Source organism: Anoplolepis gracilipes, chromosome 12, assembly GCF_047496725.1.
Source record: "Anoplolepis gracilipes chromosome 12, ASM4749672v1, whole genome shotgun sequence".
Lineage (NCBI taxonomy): Eukaryota > Metazoa > Arthropoda > Insecta > Hymenoptera > Formicidae > Anoplolepis > Anoplolepis gracilipes.
In genome coordinates, this window is record NC_132981.1 from 5,347,607 (window position 1) to 5,370,555 (window position 22,949).

The 22,949-nt window shown below is 27.1% G+C and overlaps 2 protein-coding genes across 5 annotated transcripts; one reads left to right on the plus strand and one right to left on the minus strand.

The window, feature by feature from the left end:
• LOC140671618 (ABC transporter G family member 23) lies at positions 1–22,939 on the plus strand. 4 transcript variants are annotated; one of them, XM_072903064.1, is made up of 16 exons: positions 8,155–8,290; positions 8,389–8,582; positions 12,926–13,067; positions 17,032–17,276; positions 17,482–17,659; positions 17,748–17,841; positions 17,910–18,122; positions 18,211–18,317; positions 18,537–18,768; positions 19,004–19,181; positions 19,410–19,525; positions 19,934–20,004; positions 20,118–20,206; positions 20,318–20,494; positions 20,664–20,750; positions 21,543–22,939. In XM_072903064.1, exons 3-16 carry the CDS (start codon positions 12,964–12,966, stop codon positions 21,752–21,754), a joined length of 2,103 nt encoding a protein of 700 aa, XP_072759165.1. In that variant the 5' UTR covers positions 8,155–8,290; positions 8,389–8,582; positions 12,926–12,963; the 3' UTR covers positions 21,755–22,939. The 4 variants fall into 4 exon arrangements, with proteins under 4 accessions (XP_072759166.1, XP_072759162.1, XP_072759164.1 ...); XM_072903065.1 differs by lacking the exons at positions 8,155–8,290; positions 8,389–8,582 and adding an exon at positions 1–72; XM_072903061.1 differs by lacking the exons at positions 8,155–8,290; positions 8,389–8,582 and adding an exon at positions 3,923–4,048.
• LOC140671976 (uncharacterized) lies at positions 13,942–15,980 on the minus strand. Its single transcript, XM_072903758.1, has 3 exons — positions 15,650–15,980; positions 15,380–15,402; positions 13,942–15,129 (listed from the first exon to the last, which is right to left on the minus strand). The coding sequence occupies exons 1-3, from the start codon at positions 15,978–15,980 to the stop codon at positions 13,942–13,944; spliced, it is 1,542 nt and encodes a 513-aa protein (XP_072759859.1).
• Positions 22,940–22,949: the final 10 nt, after the last annotated feature.

Sequence of the window (22,949 nt, forward strand, 5' to 3'; positions counted from 1 at the left end):
TTCTAATTTATTAATCTTTAGACGGTTCTGGTGCAAGCAGCACACAAACGAAGTGCTTGGATCTTTTTAAAGGTTTACTATAGTTTTTCTCTCCTTTTCTCATCTATATAAATAGTTCAAGTGATACAAGTCGAAAAAACAAAAATTTAAGAAATAAATTTTTTGTTTTTACTATAAAGACATATAAATGATTTAACTACACAATCTAATTGATCTTCTGAAAATCAGAAAAATATAGAGATATAGAGCGTGGAAGTCCCATAAGGAGTGTGTGAATAGAAACATAAGGCGGTTGAAAAAAAAAAACAAAATTGAGCGATCTGGCTCCTTATATAAATATATATATTAGTATAGTATTTAAAACTCGCTTACAAACATGTTAACGTGTTCTAAATATGGACCTATATGAATATCTATTAATAATTGAAGATTAAATATACAAAAATAGAAAATATGTCATAAAAATAGGTTACAGATATAAAAAGTAACTGTTAAATTCGTTACTGTTATTAAAAAAATGTAACTACGTTACCGCTACAGTTACAGAAAAGAAGTAGTAACGCCATTATCACACTTTGTTATCAAAAAAAGTAATTGTAACGGTAACGGCGCTACAATAAGTAACGCGTTACTTCCCCATCCTGTGTATATATATGGAATATATTCTATATAAAATATATAAAAGTCTGTGATTATAATAGTTGATGCTACATTGCATTGTCTATATCTAAAATCTTCTAATAATTCAAAATCAAATTTAAGTGGACTTGTACCATTTACTATCTCAATCACTCATATATTTTACAATCAATTTTTTTTTATTAAAGCAATTAATTTTTTGATTTATAAACTTTTCTTTCTCATTTGTATAAAATAAATAATGTAACCAGTATAATATAAAAAGCAATATATAAAGAATATTGTTTTCATAATGTATTGTATATACATTGTATACATGCGTTCCAATCTTCTTATTGCCTTTTGTTTTATATAATTACTGTTATTTCCGATATATATATATATATATATATATATATATATATACCGTCTAAAGATATTATATATATATATATATATATATATATATAACGTTTCCAACACTTTCCATCTATTACGGTTATGCATTTTTTATCTTCTTTCTCTCTCTCTCTCTCTCATAGCTTTAATCGCATTTAAGATCTAGTTGGAAAAAATTAGTATTTTTTACTTCAAATTAATTCTCCATAGGTTCACATGTTTTTCTCATCTTTCGATACATTGAATGGTTTTCTTACTGTTGTAGACTTTCAAAGGGTTACTTTTTATGTCTTTTATTTTTAAATGTCTTTTATTACTCGATAGGTTTTTAAATCAAATATTCAAAGTAAAACCAGATTTTACTCTTCTTTTGTATTGAAGAAAAAGTTGAAATTTCAATTGTGTCTTCATCTCCAGTGTAACTATAAAGAATTAAGTAACACTCATCTTTCTATATTATATTTTTATGAATTACAGACAGGACAGATTAGTGTAAATTTGTCAGCAAAAAGACTTTTTCACAACAAGACTTAATTTATAACATTTAATCTGATCCAATTTTCCTGCGTGTACGAATTAGATCGAAAATTGTAACAATTTTTAAACAATAATCAGGGTAAAAAAAACTAATATTAATTTTGTTATTTAATCTACACGTTATTGTAGCTTTTCAAATTATTTGGGCATATATATTATATGTATAAAGAAAGTTGGAATAACATAAAATAAATGAAATTACATATACATTTTAGTTTCTTTTTAGAAGAAATGCAATTTTCTTTTTATATATCGCAGATATTTATCGCTTTATTACATTTTAAAAAACTAATTTTAAAATAAATTAAGACAAGATGAGTATCGTGTCTGTCTAATTAATAATATTTTGTCATCAAAGATAACACTGCATCTATACTTGCTGAACAATTACAAAGATCAAAGACACACTTTATATGAATTTAACAATAAATTTTTTTATTGTGATCAGCTGTATGCATCTATTCTCCAAATATTATCAACTGAAAATTTAAAATAATAGAAAATATTTCCTAACTCGCGGATAATAAACAAAATAAAAATATAAACTATTAATTTTTCTGATAATAATTAATATATAAGAGAATTAATATTAGTAAATGTTAATTAATATATAAAGAGAAAATAATTCATCTAATAGACTATAAAAATAAATTATCATAACAAAGAATATTTTATAATTCTCACTCATATAATTCATCCTCATCAATCATATAATCAATCTTTGTTCTGGTTGTTTAAAAAAATTTCTTCTTAAATGTCGAGTTAAACTTCATGTAACTAATCGATCCTCTTTCTGAATACAGTCTCAATTGATTTCTATTGTTGATAACTGTTGTTATTAAACATTTCAAGATATAAAACTTTATTTTAAATATTTTAGTTGTGGTATAAAATGTATTTATAATCGTTAATCAATAGTTATTTATGAGTGGAATTTTTACAATTAGTCGGAAAAATATAAAAAATATTATAGAAATATTATGTTCTTGCATATATATTTTACTTTCTCATAAATTATTTGTAAATTAAACATCGTACGATAGTTTTTACGTAACATCGCGATATATCACAAAGCATAAGCAATTGTTAAACTTTTAATGAATCTACCACCGATCCATAGATCCCCACCATCCCATGTATCTATTACCATTACCAGTATTCCGGGTGAATCTAGTATGCTACTAAAACGGGGTCAAATGCAGTCTTTGCTGAACTTGTGTGACGAACGGAACGTTTGGTTAAGTTTGCAATATCGTATAGTCATACACTTTATACATAGTGCCTTTTTCTAAAAATGCATCAGTATTGTTAATAAAATTATTTTGAGAATCTGTGAAATTTATCAAATTTTGTTAACAAAGTTATCTTAAAATTTTTTGCAAAGTAAAAAATTGAATTAAAAACTGATTAACATTTTTTTCATTCTAAAATATTTAATTTTTCTATCAAAAATGTTATAATTTATTAAAATTTTGTTTAGAAATAAAATAAAATTAAAATTTAAAATAAAAATAAAATGAAAAAAGACGACGTTTTCTATAGAATAAAACAAGTTTTTCTTCAAAATATAAAGTTATAATATAATTATAAATTATATCCATTAAAAAAAAATTGTATACAAAAAGTGTCAATGATATAAATATAATTTATAACATTATATTGAATTAATTATCAAATTGAATCATCGGCCGTAAATCATTCGATAATACGCTTATGCGCTAAAAGTGTCTTTCAATTTTTGCATTGCTAAAAGTGGAACAAGGACAACATTTTTTAAACACACCCATCTTTTAACTACATTTTTTACTTCCCTTTTTTTAAAATTAAATCAATAAAGCTTTTATACGGAATTCAATTTATTTTTACTTTCCAAATCTTCAAATTATAAAGTATTTTAATGTCTACATTATAACAATATAAAGTTAGAATTAATGATGGAACTAATACCAATTCAATTACATATGAATAATAAACTGATTTAGAGGTATTACTATTTATGTATAGAATTTAAATTATAATTTTTTGTCAACAAAATTAAAGCCTTTTTTGTCAAACAAAAAGCATTTTTTATTTAATATATTTCTTTCTAAATTTGCTGATGCCACATTAGATTAGTTTAATTGATGATGATTATGTTAACAAAAACAAGCAATAAAATAATAAAATAATTAAATACGTATAGTGTGCTACAATAAAAACGTACAACAAAAAACAACCAAAAAGAACGGCGAGAAAGTTTAAAAAAACAATAACTGTTTGCTTACTAAATTGAAAGCAAGTGAACGTCAATGAGAATAATATTGTTATTGTGTAAAGTGTCTTTATATTTTTAAAATGTCGTCAGCATTATTATATTATATTATATTATTACATTATATTACTATGAAAGATATTTAAATTCTTGTCATAATAGTAATTTTGAATTGTTGATGATTAACTAATTTTATGACCGGAAGTTTTCTTACGTCAATGATGTCTTTGTACAATCGAAAAGGTCAGTTATTCTCTCATAAATCATGATAATTTATGAAAATGAGCAATAATTCAAAAAATGACTATTGAAGGACTTCACTTTCACTAAAAAAATTGAAGAAAATGATAGATGATATTAAAAATGTGAAAAACTTTGTCTGCTCTTTTTTGAATTTATTTATAAACTTGTCTGTGTGTGTGTGTGTGTGTGAGTTCTCTGTGTTTAATTTATTTACTAATGAGTGTTACCATATTTTTATTGCAAAAATTAAAAACTAATAACTTATTTGTTTTATTTGTTTTATTATTCTTTAAATATATTTCTTAATTCTGCTTAAATTAAGAGGCAAAATTAAATAGACAAAATTAAATAAATTTTTTTTTTAACGCAAATTACGCAAATTTTTTCATTTCTTTACGCAATTTTAATTATAATCTATAAACATAGAATAAAACATTAAAAATTACTTTTGTTTTTTCTTTCTCTTTTCTTATCTTTGTAATTCATAAAGTTACTGGATTTTATTATGTAAATATGACGAGACGAGAGAATGTTGTGTAAACTTTTTGCTAAGTTCAATATTGATACACCATAAAAAAATTAAAACAATTATTATGCTTGACGTATGAATTATATAAACTGTTCTAAATATATTACTATGTATGAATTATAAAGTCATTTATTTTAATTCTAACTGAATTATAATAAATATAACGTCATTTAGTTAATAAATTACTATACTCAAACACACTATCACCCACTTATCCCTCTTACATTTTAACAGCTTTTTTGTAAATAAAATGTTATTAATTTTCTTTGAATATTTATTAAAAATTTTATTTACATAAATAATTAACGTAATTAAATTTTTATTAAAAGTAAAAATTTTTAATTTAAACAAAATTTGCTAAAAGAAAAAATTTTATCACTGATTTATTTCTTAAAATAAAATTTTTCAGAATATATTTGAACACTATGGCATAAATGCATCGACCTAGAATTACACATTTTCTACATCTTGCGCATGCAATCCTATCTATACAGCTGATTCCGACCAACTTCCGTTACGAAAAGATTCTCCTAACGGTAGATAATCCGCGTACGAATTTCTTCAGTACAGAATATACTTACAATTAGAATTGAATTTGATTTATTGAGATTCATTTTCATTTATCATCATCAGATTTCTTATATTATATACGGTGCATGTCAAAAGTTCCGAAAAGACGAATTATCTTGGAAAATATTGATTTGTTGAAAAAATGTGCGTGGGTGTGTGTATTTCAATTGAGCAAACGTTTATATTGACACGGACACACACACACACACACACACACACACGCAGGCACGCACACGCACACGTACGACCAACAAAGCACGCATACACACACACGCGTGCGCTCACATAAAAGAAGTGTAAATTCGACTAGGCAACCTCCGCGTGGTACACTTTGAGTAATGCTAATGCAGGCGGTACTGTAAGTTTCAAGTCTCGTAACTCGAAAAGTACTTTATAAAAAAATACTTAATTATAGTGTTTTAGAAAGCTCTCGAGATGAGCAACAAGAATGTGCAATAAAAAAATAGAGAGTTCCATTTAAAAAAATCAAGATGACTATCATGTGACTTTGACACCGCTACCTATGGTGAAACTAATGAGATTAGTTAATAGATATTTTTAAGCCCTATAACTTTTGTCTGACAAGGAGAGGGCGCCAACTTGGGGTCACCGATTTTAATGGGGTTTTTTCTAGTATAGTACTCTATTAGAAGAGTACTTGAGTAAAGGGATAGGGCGCAACGCTCAACCGTTTTCGAGAAAATTTATTTAAAAAAATACAATGCAATTGTTGGAACTAGCAGTTGTGGAGAACACAAATCAACTGTAAAACCTTCGAAATTCTCAACTCGATAGTTTTATTACAACATTATTATAAGTTTTTTTTATAATTAAACGTAATTTAAAATAATCATGATAAATATAGATATAACATGTAGATCAAATCGACATTGAATTATTGATAAATCTTCAACTTCATCATTTAATGTAATTTCAGTGTAGAATTGGAATGAAACTATAATAAAAGAACGTAATAAATCGTCATAAAATTAAAAACGTGTATATATATTACTCAAAAATGTTAATTATCGACAACATATATGTTAAAATGTGTTAAAATAATCCATGATGTGTTAATTATCGTTATTATATATATATACACACACACATATGTTATATAGCTTATTGTTAGATAATAATAAGAAACAAAATAAATTTACATTAAAATTATACTTTGGAATTACACTCACTAAATAAATGAAACAGACTACAATTTACAAAGAAAAATAGTGCGCAACAATGAGAACAACTATATTCATGAACAATTATTTCTAATTAACTGATTATAAACCTAGTTTCATTGGAATCTCTAGTTTAAGATGGCTAATTAATAAAATTTTTGCAATGTTTATTATAAATAATAATAAATATGATTGAGTACAATATGTGGAGAGCTGTAAATTTGACATTAAAAAATTGAAAATTAAAAATTAAAAATTAAGAATTTTAAGAGTAGTAGTTTATTTCAAATATAGTACCAAAAAAATATATACTAAGGCGCATTAAATTGAAACAAAAAACTAACTGATAAATTAATACAAAAAGCGGACGTTTTGGCTTGACCTTTACTCTTTTGATTTTATCAGAAATATTATCAATGTTTGCGAATAATGTTAATCTATTTTTGTTTTTAATTTTGTTATATAACTCACCTTGTACCCAATCATATTTATTATTATTAATTAACATATAAATTTGGAAAAAGGAAGGCAATATGAGTCAGTTGCAGTTGGTGAGGCGTAATTTAATAATTGTATTCAATTCAAATTAATTACGCCTCACCAACTGCGATTGACTCGTATTGCCTTCCTTTTCCCAAATTTATATGTTAATTTTAACGAGTCTTACTATTTTAATTTATTGATTATTAATTAAGTTTAGAGAGCTTTCATACAACGTTACTGTTTATTATAAATATTTGTCCTTGAACACAGTAGACATGAGAAATATATTTTATCAATATATATTTAAACAACTGGTACTGGGCAACTTTTCTCTGTATATATACCTAGTGACTATAAACAGTTTCAGTAATGCCATATCTTACTTTAAAAAATCGTGGACTAAAACTTTTTATACATATTTTTTATATTTCTACAAAAACTTACTTGAAAAATCGCAAGTATTTGCAGAAATAAAATAATTTTTTGTAAAAGAATTATGTCCTTAATGTGAAAAACATGATACATATAATATTTCCTATAGCCAGAAATATATATATATATACATATATATAAAGTAACAAAATTTCAGTTTCAATTACAATATCTTTGACAAGGTCAAAATGCTCTAATCAACCCTACATTATAATGATGTTAATTTTAATTAATATGCTGATAAACGTATATAGTATGTAATTTGCGGACCATGCTGTGGGGAAGATGGAAAAAATTTACCTTGTCAAAATTTATGTTGGCCATTCTTAAAGTCCTTTCACCAATTTAAAAACTTAGGAGGTGTGTAAAGAAATATTCTCAGTGTTTGCGAATAAGTTAATCTATTTTTATTTTTAATTTGATATCATATTATTGCACCAAAGAGTGCTTGAAAGGTCAAGTTGAAACGTCCACTTTTTATATTGATTTAGCAATTAGTTTTTTGTTTCAATTTAATGCGCCTATTAGTATATATTTTTTGGTACTATATTTGACATAAACTACATATACTCTTAATATTCTTAATTTTTAATTTTTAATTTTCAATTTTAATTGTCAAATTTACAGCTCTCCACACCTTGTACCCAATCATATTTATTATTATTAATTAAGTTTAGAGAGCTTTCATACAACGTTATTAAAAAGTGTACGTAATAAATTGAATTTATTTAAATATTTATTATTATGATATTTATGTGAATTGTAAAAAATAGAAATTAATACTTTTTTACATATGTTGTTACATATTAAAGCGTGGAAAAATATTTATATACAGTAGTCGACTGTGTGTGTACTTAATAATAAATTGTTTCGTTCCCCTAGCGAGGTGAACATTGACAGCATATAAAAGGCAGTATGCATACTAAGGAAACCTTCAGTCTTCGCGTAGCGCGTATTTAAGAACGTCTCGATAAAATTAACGGAGTGAATGTCTATAACAGCCGCATAAAATAAATAATAAAGTCTTTAAAACTTTTTAAATCTATAGTATGTACAGTATTTTATGTAGTTTGTATCTCTTTCGTTAATACATTATATATATATTTTAATTATATGTGACAAAATTAATCCAATGTGATCTTTAGAATAGTTGAAAAATATCTTGGTAGATCGTGAAAACAGAACACCTTTATTCTTAATTTTTGATAATTAATTGAAATGCTGCTTTTATGATCGGAAAAATATTTTTAAAGAAGAAATTGTATCGGAAGAAGATTTGCATACGTATCAAGTATTTTTTGGAAGACAAAGAAAATGTTACAGATTTTTGACTAATGTGGTATGTATTAGTAGTATAAAGATAAATATAAAATATAACCACCAGAGAATGCTAAAATATAATAAAAAACAGATATAAATTACAATAAAATATAAAAATTATAATACAATACGTTATGTGTTCTGTTTAATTTGTATGAATTTTAAAATAAAAAAAATAAAATAGCAAAAAAATATTTCTTAAGAAAGTTAACTAAAATAAAATTAATCGATCAAGATTTAATTAAAAGTTAAGTATTGACTTGTACACATATCGCATAATTTATTAATTGAAATTAAATTAACTAAACAAACTTAAAGAAAAATATAATCTAAATTCTGTACAATTGAGAAAATATAATTTGGGTAAAATAAAATGATAAGTACAACTGATACAGGTAGTAATGGAGTAAAATAATTGTTAATAGAGTAATAAGTTTGTCTTGCAATATATATATATTTAAATTAGATTATTGATGTTAAATCTTATTTTGATACATATTAAATATTTACATAAATTAAATTATATTACATAAGCAAGATAATGTATAATATAAGCATCTTTAAAAATAATTGTTCGTTGAAAAATAGCAAGAATTATATGTAGGAAATATTTACAAACTATATTGTTTATTTTGTTATTAAAAATTTAGTAAATATACTTATATACAATTAAATGAGGCTATATACAATTTTTGCTAGTTTTAAACCAATTAAGTTATTTGTAAAAATCCATCTATTGCACTAGTTGTCTTGCATATGCAATAACTTTTTTTCAACCGTACTAATTTTCGTATTTAAATTAGGGATGTCAATGGCGATAATGACGATAACATATCTTAATAAAAAATTTCTACGTTTCGACTTTGTCATAATTGTGTCGACATTTACGATATACTTGCACAGAAAAAAAGTAAGCGTCAAATCAAAATTTACATACTCATACGTATTCATTGTTTCATATATACGCAACAATTTATAATCTTCTTGGAAGAATTAAAAAATCTTAAATTTTAACAATATTATAATCTTATTTCAGTACTACGATTGTCATTTCAAGAGTAAAATAACTATTTTAACTTTAAGAAAATTATAATCTTCGATTTGAACATGTGTTATTTTCTATCCAACATTTTTTCCTCTCCACTCAACAAAATTATTCTTAAATAACAAGAATATATTTTTCTTGGTTGAACTATATAAAATGTCTTCATCCAAGCAAATTTTCTTTGTTTAACGCAATATAATCTCATTTCAAGATTTACATTTTAAAACTAGCAATATTGTCAAAATAAGAATATTCTTTTTTTCTTTGTAGAGCAAAAATAAAGACACTATCTTTATTGACACTATTTTATATAAATTTAAACTCAAGATATCAATTAAACCTAAAACCTAAAAACTCAATTTGTTCAGAGGTTATTTCAATCTGATAATCTCAACTAGCTTGTGTTTGTATAAAGATACACGGCCTTGCTGTACTACACGCGATTGCTGTGCATCTACTTGGCACACTACCGTGTCTCTTGACAGAGTTTACAAAATGTCTATACAAATGACATTAGAGAAATTAAAGGAAAATAAGATCAACTAACAATGAGTAATAAAACAATGTTTATCTCAGTCGCATTGTGCAATAATTAAACAATTGATTTGACATATATAATTATATTGGCAATATTCTCTAATAAGTTTTTAATATAGCATTTGTACATTTAAGTAATTCTTCACATCATAAAAATATAATTCAACAAAAATCAATTAAATGACCAAAACGAAATATATATTATACATTTCCGATCATAGCTAACATATTATTTTTTCAATTCGTAATTACTAATTCTCGCGAAATATTCGCAAAATTCTCTAGACTTCTAAAAGTTACATTAACTAAATTAAAGATCTATCTAGACATATATTACCAACATTACTGTCACATCATCAAATATTCTTACATAAATATTAAAAAAGTAGTTATAAATTCATATTTTTTAATCATTAAAAATTAAATATATCAATCATACAAATACATATTGATCATTATAGAAACAGATTGCCGCTGTTATTAAGAATATATAATTAAATGTTAAGAAAAAGTTATAAAATATGCAATACGCAAAGAGCAAGTTTTTGTTAAAATTTACTATTTAAAGATTTTATTATAATATTATTTGAATTGCTGATAATTTTGATGCACATTATTTTGTTGTATTATTTTATTTTTCTAAAAATTAATTAATGTAATTCAAATTTCTAAGAATTTAATTAATATTGTGCAATAGACACAATTCACTGATATTTTTTTCATTAATTAAATTATGCCAACTGAATTGATAAGAGAGTGCCGTAACAACTATATTCGCTGTTTATTGCAAATAAAAAACAGTTTGTCAATTCAGCTTCGTCGAAACAATAAACCCAAGTCAGCAGAAAAAGGGATAACCTTAGTAACTTCCATTGTTCATATTTTTTTCTTTTTAATATTCTATTCAAAATAACTTGGATAAATCACATTTTGACATTTATTACTTCAGCAAACACATACAATGACTCATTAAAAAACTTTTTATCTTTTCTTTTAATCATTCTTTAGTTCGTTGCTGCAGGCTTAATTTGTTCTATGCTTATAAAATAAAAAAATTATTAATAATAGATTGATACATATAAATCCTAATGTAAAATAAGAATGTATAAATCTATTGTGAAATCTTGTGAAATCATGAATTTCTGATGACAAAAGGTATTTCAAAAATATGTAAAAAAAATTAGAAAGATCGATCTCTGTTAAATACTAGAAAGATATCAGGACAATTTTCCTATTATTTTTTTCTTTCTGCAATAACACTTCCAAATAGTAGTCGCTCGAGGAAAGACTAGGCAGCGTTCGGATTACCCAAACCAAAAATATATTACAGTTCGATCGCTTAAAAAACAGTCCTCACCGTTCTGTAAAATGGTTAAAATCTATACTTATTTTTTATTGTTTAAATTATAAAAGTGCGTATTAAAATTATATAACTGCGAATAGTACGTAAATATCAAATCCGTAAACATTGTATAAAAAAATAATTAAAATAATATACATACGTATTGAAAATTTAAATATTGTTTCCATTAATAATGTTAATCGAACGTACAAGCTGTCTATAAATAAATATAAGGTAACCTAGAAGAACATGATAAGATCAACTGAATAATAAATCAACGAATGTTTGAATCACACTATGTAATAATTAAGCGTTTGATATGATGTATGTATACATATTATATAATAACTGTAACTATTACCCTCTATTTATATATCATCATGCCAAATTTTATATAACATAAGATAATATAGCAATAAATAATATATATTAACCATTATTAAATATTCTTACGCAAACATTAATTAAAGCAATACAATTTACAACTGCATATTTTTTAAACGTATAAAATTAAATAAAGTAATTATACATATTGAGGGTCATAAAACCAGATTGCCGTCATAATTAAAAAAAAATAATTTAATGTTACGTTCACGTCATAATAATGATATAAAATGCAAAAAGCAAGTTTTTATTAACATTTAGTAATTGCATTTGCTGATGATTTGTTGATAACAACTTAAGAATCTATTAAGAATAATGATTTTGATTAACATATCATTTAATTGTGTTATTTTATTTTTCTAGAAATTAAATAATCACAATTAGAATTTCTGAGAATAATTTTTATTGAATATTTTCTGCGCAATAGATATAATCCTGTTGTTCTAATGTGCCTTTCATTAATTTAATTATGAATTAACAATAAATTGATAAAAGTGTTATAACAATGATATTTTCTGTATATTAAAAATATATAAGTTTATTACAAATAGAAAAAAAATAACTAACTCAAGTCAGCAAAAAAATTACCTTAGCAACTTTTATTGTTCTTATTTTCTTCTTTTTATATTTTATCTTAAATAACTTAGATAAGTCACATTTTAAGATTTCTATTTCAGCAAACATATATAATGAATTATTGAAAAACGTTCCTAATAATTTTTCTATATTATTTTTGTTAGTATAGGCTTAATTTGTTCTATGTCTATTAGAAAGAAAAAACTATTAATAGTAGATTGATACATATAAGTAATCCTAATGTAAGTCTTAACGTAAGATAAGAATGTATAAATCTTGTAAAATCCATTAATTATTATAGATGACAATAAATATTTCAAAAATAAAATTTAGATAGCTCGATCTTTGCTCAAAATTAGAAACATATCGAAATTTTCCTACATTATTCTATTTTCTTTCTATAATATTTTTAAATACTCATCGCTTGAGGAAAGACTAGTCACTTTTCGAATTATTCAAAAACAGAAATATGTTACAGTTCGATCGCTGAATGAACAGTCCTCGCCGCTCTGCAAAATGGTGCAACAAAATGCAGTGGTCGTGAAAAATGCCGTCAAATATTATGTACCAGACAAACTAGTACTCGACAACCTGTACATGACCGTCCCAAAGGGTTCCATGTAAGTAATCGCTATTCATTAAGGTTCATTTATATAAAAAATTAATCACTTTCTTATCGAGTTTCGCTTTAAACTAATTAATTGCAATTAAGATTTCCAACGAAATTGAAAAAGATGTTCACCGCGTGAAAAAATATGATAAAGAAACAATTATATCGATTTGTAAAGAAATTATTTGCGTAGTTTTGAATATTATTCGACAAATATAAAAAAATCTTCATACGATGCACGTCACGTATGTACTTCTCGTACCAAGCTGATATTATTTCAATTACTCCGTCCATCGACTTGTTGGAAGTGGCCTGAAAATTGTCGTCACGCACTTTTCCGCGTACATTCACCGATTGCTTAAATTGCCGTCAATTGCACAATAACGGACGCCGATAATCGCGTGACTTTCTAACAACCGTTCAGATAAGGAGCCTTTTGGATTCTATCTCGGAATTTTACAATCTCGCTCTGTTGTACCTAGCCATCTAAAATAGTTCGATATTTCGCGATATTTCATTGCAACATGAATAAGTAGGTTTATTCATTAAATTCTCAAATACACCTATATTTGTAGAGTTAGGGATCAATAATAATAAGGGTAATAACAAAAACGTATTGGTATTTATTCAAGTACTATTCAACATTTTTGCGCGTTCCGTATATGCGCACATGTATAATTAACTCCCAAGAGCGCTAGAAAGTCTTATAGACTTATTTGTAGATTCGAATGTATGTGTACGTGTACATATAAACGGATTGAAAGTAGTATCTAACATCTAAGATCAAGCCATTTATTACCAGAATCGATCATGCGTTGACGTGTTTCTGGAAATGCATTCCTGAAGGGATCTCTTCGAGATTTTATTCTAGCAATGCCCTGACATCAGCTCATCCTGGGGATCGTTTTTTTTAATCTTTTTGATCCTACTTCCGTAAGATTTTCCGGTGGCAAGACTTCATTTACCGCTTTTAAAATCTCATTGATCAGTATCTTTGTCTTTTCTCCTTCATGAGAATTGCTTTCCATCTCTTTTCTTGATACATAACGAAATTTTTGTTTTTTATTATTATTCTCATCCGGATGAACGATATCCTGTAAGGTTCTTTGAGAAGCAATCTTCGGTTTATCTACGTTTTTTCTCGAGTATCTATCAAATATGACGTGCGTTTGATCCTGTTTTTCTTTCTCGATCTTTTTTACAGTGCTCGTAATGTTCGTACCTGATAAAATTGCATATACTTTCTTCACCTCGTTAGACCGGTTTCTATGATCTTCGAAACTAGTTGCAAGAGATTTGCCATGAGGGATCCTTGTAAATGTATTCATTTTTGAGATTTCTCGATTATCCATATCAGTTTTATACTTATATTTAGTTTCAGTAGATTTGTTCATTATAAAGTTTTGATTGGTGAAATTATTAATATTTTTAACGGTAGAACTTTTATTCTTGAAATTATTACTACTGATATTTTTTAATTGTGGATAATTCATAATTCGCGTCTCAACTTTATCATCCATTATATTTTTGTTTGTTCTTTGAATTTTATTCTTTAGTTTCTCTATTTCAGTTTTATCAGGTTTATCAGGAAAATTCTTTAAACCCTCTTTATTTAACGTGGTTACTTTCTTAATCTTGATCTCTTCATCATTTGCAATGTCGTTTTTGCTTTCATCGCTTGAAAAATTATCTTTGCTCTTTTCTGTATGTTGTGGTTGGTTCTCTTTAATTAGATATTCCAGAAGAAATTCTGCTTGTTTCAGTAAATATAAAAGTCTCTCTCTAAAGCTGTCATCAAAATCATCATGCAATTTAACAGCGAACAATCTGGTTAACCACGACAAACTATCTTGAATTGAAACTATCTTGATGTATTTGAAAAGCAACTCATTTCTTAAATTTAATCTCTTTCTTTCAAGCACAAGTTCGACGTTGGAGAGAATTTGAGAGAGCATGTAATATTCAAGTTCTTGATCAAGATTTATGGAATTTTGATATCTTTGAGGAATAACAAAACATCGTAAATCTTTATGCTGGATAGAGTCTTGATGAATTAATTTTTTGTCACATTGCTAAAATGTTAAGAAACTTATTAATCAAATTGTTTCAAAGAAATACATGTATTTCAATAAATATTGGGAAATTAAATTTTTTTGTGATGTTCTTGCAAAATCATTACTACACAGTTTTTATACAAATATTTTTTTACGTTTCTTTTGTGTTTATTCAGATTTATTCGTCATATTAATGTTGACAATATTAAATAAAGTTGTCAAAATTCACCTCTGAAAAAGAATAAATTTTTTTTAGTTACATGATTACAAAAAAGTTTAGCTTCTTAAATTCTGATTATAATTTCTTGTGTATTTCTATATTGATTATTGTAAGATAATTATTAATAAAAAGTTAGATACATTTTCCAGTCCAGTTATTGCGCGAACAAGTAAAGATAGTTTGAAGTAAATTAGAAATTATAATTAAAAATAAGTTTGAAGATAATTAATAATATTAATATCTCCATGAGCTTAAAAATAACTTTTTACTTTTGTATTTATTTCACGTATAATATATATCAAAAACAAATCAAATCACCAAAACAATCCTGTTTACGATCAGTCCCATTAATAATCTCGATAATCTTCTCTTCCAAATCCAAGTGAATTCGCAGCTTTGCATTTGCTGTTCTCCATTTCTTGATTAATAGGAGATTATTACTGACACTCGATTTATTCGCATGCAAATTTATCGATGTTGTATCGTCATCGATCGTCGATATCAATCCGTGGACCAGTAGGGAAGAGAAAACTCCTCTTGCGAACAGCAGAATTGCGATGATACTAATAACCATCTTGTTGCGGCGAAACTGAAACGAGTTCCGGGTCCGCCCAATGATTTTATGGTTTGTACCAGATGACGATATCATCTTCAGTTATATCGCGATTTAACGGGAACAAAAAATTGCACTGGCACTGACAGTGCCTAAGAGAGAAAAGAGATCGGTCGATTTCTTAATCTTAGCCGACGATTTCAGATTACATAGGTGTACTGTTCATTCATGTAATTAATATTTATACATATATATTATACGCAGAGTTTTCTCTGTTATTTAGATAAAAATAATTAGATAAAATAATTACTAAAGTAAAGCTAAAGCTTATCTTTATTTAAATCATCAAAGTATATATTCAGATTATTATCTTAGAATAAAAAAAGAATATTTGTGTTCTTTAAATTATTTAGATAATATTTATAGCGAGTTTAGTCTACATCAATAAAAACATATAGAATTTCGCTTTTGCATAACATTGGAACCTTTTTCATTACGAGCAAATACATATATATATATTACCAGATAGAAATCGTCAAACAACCAGAAGTTATCTAAGCGGAACATATACATAACATGCATTATTGCACATATGTCAAAATCATATAACTACACATTTGCATATTTTCAGGACAAACTCTAATATTTAAGTTTTGACATTACGAATAGATATAATAAACGTGTAATAATGTTAAATTTATTTTCCGACTCATAAATAAACATTTCATAAACAAACTCTCGAAAATTCAGATTTTGCACACCTAGGCACTGTGTCACTCCACTAATCGTTTTTCGCTAACGAGCTATCGTTACATTCGCACGTATTTAACGATTTAAGTCGACCGAGATTGTGACCATTTTATTAACGATCCGCTACTTGCCATCCCATATTGACTGATTATAATTTGCAAAGGAAATCGTAAAAGCTATTGTTCTTTGACGAGGCACAAAATTCGAATAGATAAGGATAGATAAGGCTTTCAATGGGAAAGTTATTATTACGCAAAATTTTTTACTGCAAAACTAACGGAGGTTTATCTTCAATCTTACTTAGATATACGTTCACGCTCGATACTACGTGTCATGTAAAATATATAATATATATATTAAGCATAGCAATCTATTTTTCTTGTCTTGCTCCAAACAGATATGGACTATTGGGCGCAAGCGGATGCGGTAAGACGACATTGTTATCTTGCATCGTCGGAGTTAAGAATCTCGACAAAGGAAGCATATGGGTCCTAGGAGGAAATCCAGGCAGACAAGGCTCCGGAATCCCAGGACCTCGTGTGGGCTACATGCCACAGGAAATCTCCTTGGTCGGAGAGTTTAGCATGAGCGGAGCTCTGTATTACTTCGGTAGGATTAACGGACTCGAGGACGAGGAGATCGGTAGGAATAGAAAAATATATTGTATCGTCGCATACAATATATTGTATATTACTGAAAGTTTCATTTTCATGAAATACTCTTGAGTTGATTTTAATTTCTACTCTGAAGTAGATTTCTACTTTCATTTGTGTTTGCGAGATTTTATGACGTGACGTAAGTTATTTCGAAACATGTAGCTGCAATCTACCCGTTTATTGTTTCCAAGATGCGAGACAGAAATTCCTCTCGGAATTACTTCAGCTGCCGCCAACTAATCGTCTAATAAAAAACATGAGCGGAGGTCAACAAAGAAGAGTCTCCTTCGCTGCTGCGTTGATTCACAGTCCAGAATTCCTGATTTTGGACGAACCTACCGTAGGGCTGGATCCAATTTTGAGGGAGAAGCAAGTAGATTTGGCTCTTTCTTTAAAGACCTGACATGTATACGAAGAATAGTAGAAAAATATTTAAATGTTCTTTTTCTTTGTGCAGCATCTGGATCTATTTAACCAGGATTACTCAGGAGGAAGGCGTCACTGTATTAATCACGACGCATTATATCGAAGAGGCTAAAGATGCTAATATGGTGTGTTTCATTCTTTATTGTTCTTTCATTTCGTTGAACATTTTCAATATATCTTTGATGCTATGCAGATCGGTTTGATGAGAAATGGTAAATTGTTGGCGGAATCCTCACCGCAACAATTGCTGGACCGATTTCAATGCTCGTCCTTGGAAGAGGCGTTCCTAGGACTGTGCCAGGCGCAAAACAGTCCAATGCTCGCAAATGCTTCCGAGATCCGAGAAGTCAAAGATGCCGAAGATGATACGTTACAGCAAGATGAAGATAGTTATAAACGAATAAAAGTATACATCAAACAATTATGCTGTTTTTAATGCTGTAAAAACGGACAATATATACAAATCAGTAATATTTAAAATCAATTATGTTAAGGATCGAATCGCAGAGTATCGAGCGAGAGCGGTATATAATGTCTCAGCATCGAGAAGATTCAAGGCTTTGATGATAAAGAATGCTATACAATTTTTCCGTTTTTATTCGTAAGTATCTGTCAATAATTAACTTTCAATGAGAAAGTGTATATTATATATTAAAAAAATTTTTAACTATTTTAATCTCAATTTTTGCCATATATTTTTGAACAACAATACATGTTGCATACAAAATATGTTGTATTTAAAAAAATTCTGTTTTATGAATCGTTACACAAGGTTCATGTGAAAACGATAATGATAATATCAAACAGCATATTTCTTTAGAGGTATTGTTTTCGCGGTGTTATTCCCGCTGATAGAAGTCTCCACATTTTTTATCGGGGTCGGTGGTGATCCGAGAGACTTAACGATTGGTATTATCAATCATGAAGCTGGTAACTGTGATTACGGCAATAACACCGGCAACGTCTGGTACAACGAAGAGAGCTTCACCTGCAGCTTTGTTAATCTCAGCTGCAAGTTTCTTCACGAATATGGCGATTCTATCGTAGATCAGGTATGATAATTTAAAAATTGATCATATACTTATATCTTTATTTCTTTTCACATTTTTTCTCAAATTTATTTAAATATAAATTAATAATGATATAACACTGACGTGTTTTTTGGAGAATCGTTATGATATAATCGAAATTGATTAATATAAAACATATGTAAAAAAACCTTTTTTATACAATAACTACATTTTTCATTAAAGAAAAATTGTTATTATTTCATTATTTTATTTTTAGAAATTTTATGACGATATATCTGAAGCGAGTGATGCTGTACGCGATGGTGATCTCGTCGGCGTGATGTACTTCAGCCACAACTTTTCCGAAGCTCTACAGAGACGAATTCATGACTTCTCATTTGCTAACACAGAAGATATTCTGTTCGGTGAAATCGACGTATTTCTCGATATGGGTGGTACGTATATATTATTTATGCTATGTTTCATATAATATTAGTTTTAAAAATTTTTAGGTAATTTAAAAGAAAATTATTTCGAGTAAAAAAAAAACATAAAAAGGGGAATTAATAAATTAATTAAAATATTAGCATTTTAGACTTTGAACATTTTGGCAAACAGCATACAAATTAATTAAAACGGTTCATTAACAGAATTATTGAAGCGTATAATGATTTTTGTTACAGACATGCGAATTGGGCAATATCTGGAGAAAAAGCTGTACGAGCGTTTCTTTGACATTTTTGGAGATTTGATGAAAGATTGTAAATATCCTTCAAAATTAGGCAGTGTGCCTATTCAAGTGAGTATATACAGAGTTACTAAAGTCTATCCCCACCCCTATATTTTGGAAATGATTTAAAATCCTGAAAAATCACAAAACACGTGTCCAATCATTTGGAGGAGTTACTTTTTTAAGAGAGTTAACAGGATTGCAGCTCCAAGAGGATGCAAGAGGGATCCAATTTGAAAATTGTAAATAAAACCTCGTTTTTTTATTGCTCTGACCTCCTTAAAAAAACTCTCAAAATGATCGAATACGGTTTTGTGATTTTTCGGAATTTTGAAAACCGTTTTTGAAATATAGGAATGAGAATAGACTTTATAGAAACACTATATATCTTTTATTATGTTATAATTAAAACTTTTCTCTAACGCATAGCATTATAATGAGATAAAAATAAGAGAACAGAATTTTAATTAATTTCAGTTCGAAGATGCGGTTTATAGTGATATGGAGGACGGTTATGACTATTTTATGGCACCAAGTTTTATGCTAATGTAAGCATACACACATACACTTGCGCGTAAAAACACAATAATCTAAATCGAAATAATAAATATAATCGATTTTTATAACCATTATTTTGCTAAAACTATTTACATTTTTTCAGATTACTCTTTTTTCTATCCACTACAGTTTCTACTTCCTTGATAATCACAGATCGGATGGAGGGTGTTTGGGACCGAAGTCTGGTTCAAGGTATATAACTCATTTTAGTCGGAAATTTTTTCTTTAAAATTATTTCTTAATTATTGATTCACCTTTTATTTGCAACTGTTTTTATCAATAACACACGATTATTTATGACAGGTGTGAAGAACAGGGAAATTTTAATATCTCACATTCTCACTCAGAGTACTCTCATATTTGTCCACGTTACGGTCATAATGTGTCTATTCTTTCCTATATGGGATTTAAAATGTGAAGGATCGCTTTTTCATGTGTTTCTCATCATGTTTCTTGAAGGTCTTACTGGATTAATGTACGGTAAATACATTACACTATATCCTGAAGAAAACACAAGCATTAAAAATATTTTTATACTCGTATATATATGTAAATGAAATTCATCTTGCGATGTATCAAAAAAAAGACAACCAGTAAAAAATTGTTACATAAATGAAATTAATCTCTCATCGGCGTAATATATTCTCAGGGTTTTTCATCTCCGTAACATGCAAGAATCACACTATGGCGAATTATGCTTCGGCTGGAACTTTTCTCCCACTAATAATGATAAGCGGTGAGACTGCACCTTTTTTTCCATTTATAGAATTATTTTTATTTTTATTTATTTATTATTACTATGTTATTACGGAAAAGTAACAGAATACACATTATACAATTTAGTGCTATTGTTACATATAAAATTATTATTAAACATTATAAAATTAGTTTTAAAATTATTATTATACATTATAAAATTAGTTTTAAAATTTTCTAAAAGTATGCTTTTGCTTCACATATACATACAGAGGGTCCGGTAATTGGTGAGAAACCATGTTAATGGCAAATTCTTGAAATCATTTGGAGTCGATTTTTCCTTAGCGAAAATATTGAGAGACGTCATCATGTTTTGCAAGTTTCCAATTTTTATTGTTATATATCTTTGTAATTAAACCTTAAATTAAAATTCTATTAGAGTAAACTCTATATGAAATTAACTGAAGATATAGTTTTGGTCATTTTTTAACTTCAAAAAGTTTAGTTTGCGAAAAGCGCCTTTTTTCAATCACTTATAACTCAGAAATTATTGATGCCTCGACATTTTTACTGAGGAAAAATCGCCTCCAAATGATCTCAATTATCTGCCACTAGCAGATTTTTTACCAATTACCGGACACCCTGTATATATATATATATATATATATATATATAATTATTATATTATTAATATATAAGAAAAAACTTAATAAAAGTTTATTATTATTATTATTGAAGTAAACTTAATATCGATAAAATTGTTTATGGCAAAAGGTTTATAATTTATATTAATTTATATTAATAAATATTTTTTGTAATTTGATAAAACTAGCGTCCATATGGCCGGCAGAAGGAATACCAAAAATACTTCGCTTTGTCAGCTACTGCATGCCGACGACCTTGCCCGCCATAGCCTTGAGAGCAGTCATTTTCAAAGGTTATTCCTTAGCCGAAGAACAAGTTTATACTGGTATTCTAATAAGCGTTGCATACGTAGTGACTTTCTTTATCATTGTATTATTCGGCGTAAGGTCGAAAACTTAAGATGATAACATTTATAAATATAAAGAACATACATTTGAAAGAAAGACAATATTTGCCTCGCAAATAATTAAGAATATGATTCAGTTAGTTAAAGATACAAGGTATTTCGCTTAACTCGAGCCAAAGTATATTGTATAATTTTATTGTATTTTATTTTATTTTAATATTTATTTCTTTAACTATGTGTGTGTATTTACAAAAAATTATTTACTTTGAAAGGATAAATATAATATTACATTACATTACATATTTCTTTATTTAATTACTCTGGTCAACATGTCAAATGCGAATTAGATTTTTCGTAATCATATCGACCAGTGTTATTAATCTATTTTATTCTCTTATTAAAGTAAAATAATTCTAAATTGTTCTTCCTAACATTTAATATTATTTACTCTTATTCTTATTCTAATTTTTTTTCTATTGTACGTTGGGCCTAAGAGCATTTGCCGGCGCATCGATGTTTGCGCAAATAAATCTCGTAGACTAATATCTTTATGTCAAAAAATTTAAATTTTATTATGTATGTTTCTTATGTATTTTATCACATATGCATTTTTATAACTCGCATAATAAGTTGCATCATAATAATACAAAATTGCACGTAATAAGTTTTCAGAGCAATTAAGTGTAAATACGTATTGATTATTATCAAATGTTCTTATATAAGTATTAAAGAACTTACTTAAATATATAATGTGTGTTTGTGTGTGTATGTGTGTGTGCACGCGCGCGCACGTGTGTGTGTGTGTGTGTATGATAACAATTTGAATTGCAAAACGCAGAAACCAATAATTTGTGATAAATCACTTTTATGTATAAATGCATGGGAATATTCCAATATTGTTAGTAATACACTATATATATATGTGTGTGTGTGTGTGTGTGTGTGTGCGCGTGCGTGTGTGTGTGCGTGCGTGTGTGTAAAGGCGTGTGTATCTAACACAATTTATTTCCTTAGCTAGGTAAAAAATTGAGAGTCTACATAAAATGCAGTATGCTTAGAAACCTTCAGTTGTCATGCAGCGTGACTAGAAAAACAGCTCTCGATAAGATCAAAAAATGTCTATGATAGTCGCGTATAATAAACTCTTTAAAACTTCTTTAAATCTATAATATAAACAATATTTTATATAGTTTGTATCTTTTTCGTTAATACATTTTATATATTTTAATGAATTTTAATTATATGTGA

Coding starts and splice junctions, on each gene's coding strand:
- LOC140671618 (XM_072903061.1), top strand. CDS start 4,000: ATGACCGGAAGTTTTCTTACGTCAATGATGTCTTTGTACAATCGAAAA. Junction 18,318..18,536: donor CAATTTTTCCGTTTTTATTC/GTAAGTATCTGT, acceptor ATATTTCTTTAG/AGGTATTGTTTTCGCGGTGT. Junction 18,769..19,003: donor GCGATTCTATCGTAGATCAG/GTATGATAATTT, acceptor TTTTATTTTTAG/AAATTTTATGACGATATATC.
- LOC140671976 (XM_072903758.1), bottom strand. CDS start 15,980: ATGATATCGTCATCTGGTACAAACCATAAAATCATTGGGCGGACCCGG. Junction 15,403..15,649: donor TCGTAAACAGGATTGTTTTG/GTGATTTGATTT, acceptor AATTATAATCAG/AATTTAAGAAGCTAAACTTT. Junction 15,130..15,379: donor TTAAGAAGCTAAACTTTTTT/GTAATCATGTAA, acceptor TTAACATTTTAG/CAATGTGACAAAAAATTAAT.